This window comes from Danio rerio, chromosome 15 (assembly GCF_052040795.2).
Source record: "Danio rerio strain M-AB ecotype USA chromosome 15, GRCz13ab, whole genome shotgun sequence".
NCBI lineage: Eukaryota > Metazoa > Chordata > Actinopteri > Cypriniformes > Danionidae > Danio > Danio rerio.
Window position 1 is genome coordinate 1,086,650 of NC_141035.1, and position 9,003 is coordinate 1,095,652.

The 9,003-nt window shown below is 40.8% G+C and overlaps 1 protein-coding gene across 1 annotated transcript; it reads left to right on the top strand.

Moving 5' to 3' along the window:
- Positions 1-323: 323 nt before the first annotated feature.
- Positions 324-9,003, top strand: p2ry13 (purinergic receptor P2Y13). Its single transcript, XM_087283645.1, has 3 exons — positions 324-848; positions 3,247-3,956; positions 6,447-9,003. The coding sequence occupies exons 2-3, from the start codon at positions 3,255-3,257 to the stop codon at positions 6,750-6,752; spliced, it is 1,008 nt and encodes a 335-aa protein (XP_087139771.1). The 5' UTR covers positions 324-848; positions 3,247-3,254; the 3' UTR covers positions 6,753-9,003.

Genomic DNA, 9,003 nt, shown 5'->3' on the forward strand with positions numbered 1-9,003 from the left:
ACTCTTATTTACTCTTATTTACAAACTCTTATTTCTTATGTACATAAGTACACTCTTATTTACAAGCCCTCACTCTCTCTCTCTTTCTCTCTCTCTTTCTCTCCAATGGAGAATCCTCCACTGTGCTGTGACAACAAATAGTTTTGTATCAAAATTCCATAAAATAGTATCATCTACGTGTCCATTTTGTAATATGTCTGATACTGTTTTTCATCTCTTTCATGATTGTTTCCATTTAACTCCTTTATTTGAGTTATTAGAACAACTTTTTTTGCTAAATTAGGTTTTATGTTTACCAAAAACATGTTTATTATGGGAGTGAAGTATAAAAAATAATGGAAAGCATTGGAAATAATGGAAAGCACAATGTACACTTTGCAATTTTCTGGTAGGACAAGCAAAATTGGCCATTTTAAAATCTCAGAAATGTCAAAATGATGGAGAAAACAACGATTTACTTGGAATGTTTAAATCTTTAGTAGAATACAGGGTTAGCGTGGAATATGCATATTATAAATTAACAAACAATATGTTTTTCTTTGATTTAAGGTGGTGTATAAAAAATGCTCTTGTGCCGAGAGAGTTTGGGGAATTATATTTTAAGTGGTAATGTCTATGAAGTGGCATGTCAATGAGTTGTTAAATTATATTTTTTGATTAAAAAGTGTTTGAAAAGTAAAAAAAAGTCTCTTTCTCTCTCTTCCCCCCCTCTCTCTCTCTCTTTCTCTCTCTCTCTCTCTCTCTCTTTATGAGTGTGTGTGTGGTTACACAAGAACAGTGTGGATATAGCTGCCGGAAGGCATTAAGACATTATTAATTCCTCTTTAAGGGCGCTCGCTTGTCTCCTGGTAAGTGTTTGCTTATGCATATTTAATTATTTAATAAATTTTTTATATGCTCATGCATGTGTTTGCTTTCAGTTTTTTTTTTTTTCTTCTGATGAATGGCGACATCAGGGTGGTTCTCACTTTAAGCTTTTCTTGGTTTGTTTTTTTCATGATATTTCTACATATCTTTGGATGCATCTAAGTCTTAGTCGTGTTCATACTTTCTTTTTGTCTGTAGAATTGATCAGAGCAGGAGATTCGGTATCACTTCAGTAACAGTACATGAATAATGATGTATTAATATGCAAAGTAAACATCCCTGAACTAATGATGAGTCAATGCATGCGCTAATCATTAACTTTAACCACAACATGAGTCACAAGAGTTCATGTGTGAACAACGGCTGCCTTAATAACTTGTGAGTACATGTTTTAATAAATGTATTAATTAACATTTAAGTTTAAGCTAAATGTAACCAACGTGAGCTCATGAGCTGTTAATGCATAATTATGTCATGACTTTACAACACCATTAACTCATCCTTACCTACTCATTAACCCCTGTAATTAAACTGTTCATGTTGATTTTGACTGAACACTTTTCTACTCTCATTAAACACACTAGATGGACGTGCATGAGGGGTTGATGAGTAGTTAAGTATGGGTTAATGAGGATGTGCCCCTCCAAGTGAGTTCATGATGGTTAAATTAAGCTTAAACTAATGTGGTGATTAATACAATACTTCACAAACAAGCAAAATGAAAAATAATCAAAGGATTAAAATATTACAAAAATTATTATTTTCTAGCCTACATCAATATAAACACCACCGCCTCCATGTCTTCTTCATCTCGAGGGGCTTTTTTTTGACAATTTGCTTTTGTATAAAGTTATTATTATTAGCAGTATTATTTATTATATCCATATTTATATTTGTTTTATTGAAAATAAGTTAGATTTGCCCACCTGTCAGGTTTTAGAACATATGGGGCATAGCATGTGTGTTTGGATGTAACTCAGTTGTTTGAGCACACTTCGTTATTATTGTTCATTTATTCGTTTGCTGGAAATTAGAACTGAATTTAGAAATAGTCTTGAAACGAATATTTGTATATTAACAAACAAAATTAATTAATGTATAGGCTAATGGATGTCTGTGCATACAAGGTTTCCCTATCCACGAGAGTGAAAGTGAAAGTAAAGAATGAGGAGGCTCGTTCTTTATCCTCGTGCTGCAGATGCTCTGTTTACCTGTTTTAACGCTAGTGTAACGTTCAGTTTTTACACTTACAAAGTCGCCATGTAAATAGCAAATGTACCATGGAGCGACGCAACTGACTTTTAAAGTGAACGAGACTCTGATTGGTTTATTCTCAAAACACAACTTTAACTCATTAAGGGAATAAGCTCAACCCTGTTAGACCTTGCGCCGCGGCGCAATGCAGATTTTTCCGTCCTTAAAATAGCAAATGTGGATTAGGACATGCCCTTAATGCTTTTGCGCCCTGCACTTTGCACTTTGCGCATGGATCGTCAAAATAGAGCCCTACATGTTTTAATGTTTGTTGGATTTTATTGATATTTTTTGTATTGTTTTGCAGCATCTCCTTGTCTGTTGGGTTGTTTGCTTTCACCTTTGTAAAGCACTTTGGTCAACCGTGGTTGTTGTAAAGTGCTATATAAATAAAAGTTGATTGATTGATTAAGAAAACATTGTAAATAATTGGAAAATCCGACAACCGCAGCCATCAAACTCTTTGGATAGGGGTGTCAAAATTAATCGTTTCTTCGGTGCACCGCGATGCAAACACGAACAATTCGGTATCGGTTCAGTAATAATCATAACGACGTTTTTTACGTTTTTGTATGTTCTGAACTTTTGTGCTAATCAGGTAACGTTATTGATGATAACAGTCACTTACTGCATTCACCATACGGCAAAGCAGCTCCAACTCGCACTAAACACTCGGCTTATGCTAGTTTTGTTGAATAAAATCAGCAAACAGTGCAAAAGAAATATGACAACGAGATGCTGCGCTGCCAGAAACTTGTATTATTGTCAGCTAGTGAACGAGTCGTTCATAACGGAGATTCATTCACAAACGAATCGCTCCCTCCGTCAGTATGAGAAGTGAAAGCAGGAGAGGAGCTGTGTTTCAGCACATGATTAGATCAAGTTTAACAGGGAGGGTGGATAGTACATTTCTGTACACACAAACACAAGCTTTTTGTCAGGAATGCACGTGCGATCACTGATCCATCAATGTAGAAAAGTGATGTAAGACTATAATTTTCATAATTAAAAAACTTCTACAAATGTAAAAGGGTCGCAAGTGATGAATAACCATGCAGCTTGCTTGTTGTAAGTGAAAATGTTAGTCTAATATCACCTTCACCTCCACTGATGTTCTTCTTCCAGGCAGCAAAATGAACCTGAGTCAGGTGAACGCTTCTCTGAAGTGTGAGCGGGACACTCGGGTTACATCCATACTGTTCCCCTGCCTGTACGCGGCTCTCTTCCTGCTGGCGTTGGTGTTGAACAGTCTGGCCGCCTGGATCTTCTTCCAAATCCGCAGCAGCTCAACCTTCATCGTGTACCTGAAGAATGTGGTGGTGGCAGATCTGCTGATGACTCTCACCGTGCCTGTGAAAGCTCTGACAGACGCCGGTTTAGGCTCCTGGCACCTCCGGGCCTTCCACTGCCGCTACTCCGCCGTGCTCTTCTACACCACCATGTACATCAGCATCCTCCTGCTCGGGTTCATCAGCTTGGACCGCTACCTGAAGATCGTGCATCCGTTCGGGAAATGCGTCCTCCAGAGGGTCAGGGTGGGTCGGGTTCTGTGTGCAGTGACCTGGGCGGTCATGCTGTCTTTAGCGCTGCCCAATGTTATCCTGAGTAACCGCATGCCACAGATCTCCCCCGGCGGGAGGCTACGCTGCACCAGGATGAAGGGGAAGATGGGTCTGCTGTGGCACGAAGGCTTCAACTACTTCTGCCAGGTTGTTTTTTGGGGAACTTTGGCGCTCATGGTTGTTTGCTACACCTTCATCAGCAGGAAGGTGTTCGAGTCGTACCGTGCATCACAAAGCAGCAGTGACGTAACCAGCAAACAGACCACATCTAAGGTAAAGTGCACTTTCTTAATCCACATTTATGGTCTCTGAGATTGCAAACATTCACACTAGGGATCTGCAACCTTATTCCTAGTACATGCCAGTGCTTTATTGATAAATGTTGTGCAAACCCTGAAATTACATACTGTATATAAGACTGAGAGTACTAGACACTATTAGAACTATAAAGAGATGAACTCTGCAGGACGATGGCTCAGTGGTTAGCACTGTGGCTTCACAGCAAGAGGGTCGCTGGTTCGAGTCCCGGTTGGGCCAGTTGGCATTTCTGTGTGGAGTTGCCACAGTCCAAACACATGCGCTATAGGGGAATTGATAAACTAAATTGACTGTAGTGTGTGTGTGTGTGTGTGTGCGTGTGTGTGTGTGTGTGGATGTTTCCCAGCTGGAAGGACATCCGCTGTGTAAAACATATGCTTGGCGGTTCATTCCGCTGTGGCTGATGAATAAAGGGACTAAGCTAAAGGAAAACCCATGGGGGGCCGTACTAGAGGGGGAGGTGGGGTGGAGAGTTAGGTAGTATAAATGCATGCAACAACAACATATATCAAACTTCTTGTTTAAGGCTTAGGCCATGGATCTTAAACTCGATTCTTGTTTTCCAATGGCAATGAAACGTGAAATTGTTGTATATCACTCTTGTTTAAACTTTATGTTAAAAAGCAAAGTGCCTGCTAAACAGTATGCAATTTTATGCAGTCTCTAGTGATCCGTATTATTTCCAATAACTTTAACAATAACTAATTATTGTGTCCCTGTTCTTGCACGTGCAGGAGTAATTAAACTAGCTATGAACTGAGACTTCAAACTTCCCTTTATTTCTGACAGAGGTCAATGCACTGTAAAAGCATCCTGTAGTTTCAAAACTCAGCTATTTTTACATTATTGAGCCTTTAGTTCTGCTCACTGATTTGTGCATGCGGTAGACGAAGAGACAATATCACCCCTGCTGAAAAAAAACAGCTAAAACCAGCCTAAGCTGGTTGGCTGGTCTTAGCTGGTTTTAACTGGAAGTAGCTGGTTTTAGCTGGTCTCCCACCCTGGCCAGGCTGGTCAAGCTGGTCTCTCAGTCTGACTAGGCTGGTTTTAACTGGTCTCTCAGCTTGGTCAAGCTGATTTTCGCTGGTCTCCCAGCTTGGGCAGACTAGTCAGGCTGGTTTTAGCTGGTTTCCCATCCTGGCCCAAAACCAGCTAAGACCAGCCAGCCTAACCAGCCTTACCAGCTAAAACCAGTTAAGAACAGCCAGCCTGACCAGCTAAGACCATCTAAAACCAATTAAGATCAGCCAGCCTGACCAGCTAAAACCAATTAAGACCAGCCAGCTTGACCAGTTAAGACCAGCCTGACAGGCTAAAACAAACCTGACCAACTAAGACCAGCTAAAAAGTGGCCAAAACCCCTCTACAACCAGCTATAACCAGCAAAGGCCAACCTGACCAACTAAGACCAGCTAAAAAGTAGTCAAAAACCCTCTAAAACCAGCTAAGACCAACCTGACCAACTAAGACCAGCTAAAAATTGGCCAAAACCCCACTAAAACCAGCTAAGGCAAACCTGACAAACTAAGACCAGCTAAAAAAGTAGCCAAAACCCCTCTAAAACCAGCCTGACCTGCTAAAACCAGCTAAGACCAATCTGACCAACTAAGACCAGCTAAAAAGTAGCCAACATCCCTCTAAAACCTGCCTGACCAGCTAAAACCAGCTAAGACCATCCTGACCAACTAAGACCAGCTAAAAAGTGGCCAAAACCCCTATAAAACCAGCCTGACCAGCTAAAACCAGCTAAGACCAGCTAAAACCAGCTGAGACCAACCTGACCAGCTAAAAAGTGTTCAAAACCCTCTAAAACCAGCCTGACCAACTAAGACCAGCTAAGAAGGGGCCAAATCCCCTCTAAAATCAGCCTGGGAAACCAGCTAAAACCAGCTTGGGTGACCAGCTAAAACCAGCCTGACCAGCTTAGGCTGGTTTAAGCTGGCTTTTTCAGTAGGGACCATATCAGATCTGGTTCTGTTTTTTAAGGAGCATGCGTGCTTGCACCCAAATGAGGGAATACTACAGTCATTTGAAGTAAATACTACATCATTTTTGAACAATACAGTAGTACAGTGTATCATACATATATATTACAGTATTTTTAATACCTAACAAAAGCAACACTGTCGTATCAACCACATACTCTAACTTTTCCTATAGTAAACTGTGGTGCACTGTAGTTTAATGCACCCTATAGCTGACGACAGTTTTATGTCATTTGTTTATATTATGATAGTTGTGTTAGCATATCAACTGAAGAATTACCAGACTGATTCAAGCACATTCATAAGCACACTAGTAATTACTAGGGGTTGTGTAGAGTTCTGTATAGTTAGCAATATGTTATTACTAGTTAGGTATCTAAGCAGCACTGTAAAATAAACTTTCCAATATGTCAACCATGCAAGAGATGCTAACGCATGCTAACTCTCCTCTGCTCCTCAGGTGTTTGTGGTGGTGGGGGTTTTCTTTGTTTGCTTCGCCCCCTTCCACCTGGCCCGAGTCCCGTACACCCTCAGCCAGACGCGGAGCACTTCAGCCCAGTGCTGGGCCCAAAACCAGCTGTATTTCGCCAAAGAGATCACGCTCTGGATATCATCCTCTAATGTGTGTCTGGACCCGCTCATTTATGTTTTCCTGTGTCGCGGTTTCCGCAAGAAGCTGACTGCCACACTGAGCCGCGCTCCGCTCCCTCACGGCTCTCTGACCGAGACCTCCACCAAAATAGAGATGCCAAACAGAGGACACTGAAGCACAGATGCAGATCTACATGGTCATGACATCCTGATCTGCCTACTGGAGGCCCGGACTTAATCCTCTGCACTTCACTATGAGAACCAGTTCTTTGTGGAAATATGAAGTCTTTATTTTTGTCAAGTAAATATGTTTAAAGTCCACCCTAAAGGACTGATAGCTCTGCCCTAAATGACTTAAAGCCCCGCCCTAGAGGACTGATAGCCACACCCTAAACAATGGATAGGTCCACCCTAAAGTACTAATAGCCCCACCCTAAATGACTGATAGTCCCGCCCTAACTAACTGATAGTCCCGCCCTAACTGACTTATAGGCCCACCATAAAGGACTGATAGCTTCGCTCTAAATTACTGATAGCCCTGCCCTAATGGTCAGATAATGCCGGCCTGATAGGTCCGCCCTTAAGTATTTAAAACACCACCCTAAAAGACTGATAGACCCTCCATAAATTACTGATAACCTTGCCTTAAAGTACTGATAGCTCCGACCCAAATTACTGATAGCCCTGCCCTAATGGTTTGATAATCCCGCCCTGATAGCTCCGCCCTAAAGGACTGAAAGACCCTCCCTAAATTACTAATAGCTTTGACCTAAAGTACTGATAACTCCGAACCAAATTACTGATAGACCTGCCTTAATAGACTGATAACCTTGCCCTGATAGCTCCGCCCCAAGTGACTGATAGACCCTCCCTAAATTACTGACAGCCTTACCCTAAAGCCCTGGCCTAATGGTCTGATAGCCCCGCCCTAAAGGACTGATAGGTCCACCCTAAAGTACTGATAGCTCCGCCCCTAAATTATTGACAGATATGCCCTAATAGACTAATAATCCCCGCGATAGCTCCGCCCTAAAAAATGTATAACTCTCCCCTTAGTATTTAAAACTCCGCTTTGAACTGATAGACCCGCCCTAAGTTACTGATAGCTTCAACCCAAATAACTGATAGCCCTGGCCTAATGGTCTGATAGCCCCACCCTAAAGTACTGATAGCCCCGCCCTAAAGGACTGATTGGTCCACCCTAAAGTACTGATAGCTCTACTTTAAAGGACTGATAGCTCCGCCCTAAATTATTGACAGACATGTCCTATTGGACTAATAATGCCCTCCTGATAGCTCCGCCCTAAAATAATTCTAACTCCGCCTTAAACAACTGACAGACCCGACCAAAATTACTGATAGCTCCACCCGAATTGACTGATAGCTCCGCCCTAAATTACTGATAGCTCCACCCTAAAGGTGTTCCATGTGACCACAAGTGAAGAAGTCTTTTCGAGGGGGAGGGAAGATTATGGTGATCTATAATAAAGATTATGAGCGCAAATTAATTTTTACATTATAATGTATGCAAAATATTTCAATACACAAATTTTTACCAACTACAGTTAACAACAGTTTACAAGCAGGAAAACACACACACACACACACACACACACACACACACAAACACAGGAAAACAACTGTTACTGGAAAGCATTCGCTACTAGTTTTCATGAGTTTATGTTAACCAGCTGATGGTTTGTAAAGGTGTTTGTTGTGGAGACATTAGAACATCTGACATGGTTTGTGTTTGTTCATTTGTTGCACACATTAAGCTTATTTTCATACTGCAGTTGTTTTTCAGAGTACTAGACATCACTGATAGACCAACACTGTCAGGGTCATCTTCCTGCCTCACTATCAGAGACAACAGCAGTGTTTATTTCCCCTCCAGTGTAATCTTTGCCATTCTGTGTCTCCTCTTCTGTGAAAAGAGCTTTTATTTTGTGCACTGTAATGAAATATAATGAATAAAATGCGTGCAGTTTAATAAGCCTGCCTTGGAAATGTTGATCACAAAAATCAGTATGTTTTATATTCCTTTTATTAGGTTATTTCAAGTTTTGACAATGAAGACAGTAATGTTACAGTCGGTTATCTAAGCTAGTGTTTTAGTTTTTCTGTAATTTAAGTTTAAAGTCTAAACAAAGTCCTAAATTGCACAATTAAGTTATCTAAGCACATGGTCAAAAGCACATAGTACGGGTGCGCTATATGAATTACAGCGAAACATACTGTAGTATTTAATGTACACTGCAAAAAAAGCTTTTGTGTGTTGTTTCTAGTCCAAACATGTAAAGATTTCTAAATCAAGAAGCATTTTCTTGACTAGCAAAAAATACTGTGTTGTTTCAAGAAATAATATACCACAATGAAGTGAGTTATTGCTTAAAACAAGCAAAATAAAATTTCTGGTTGTGTCAACA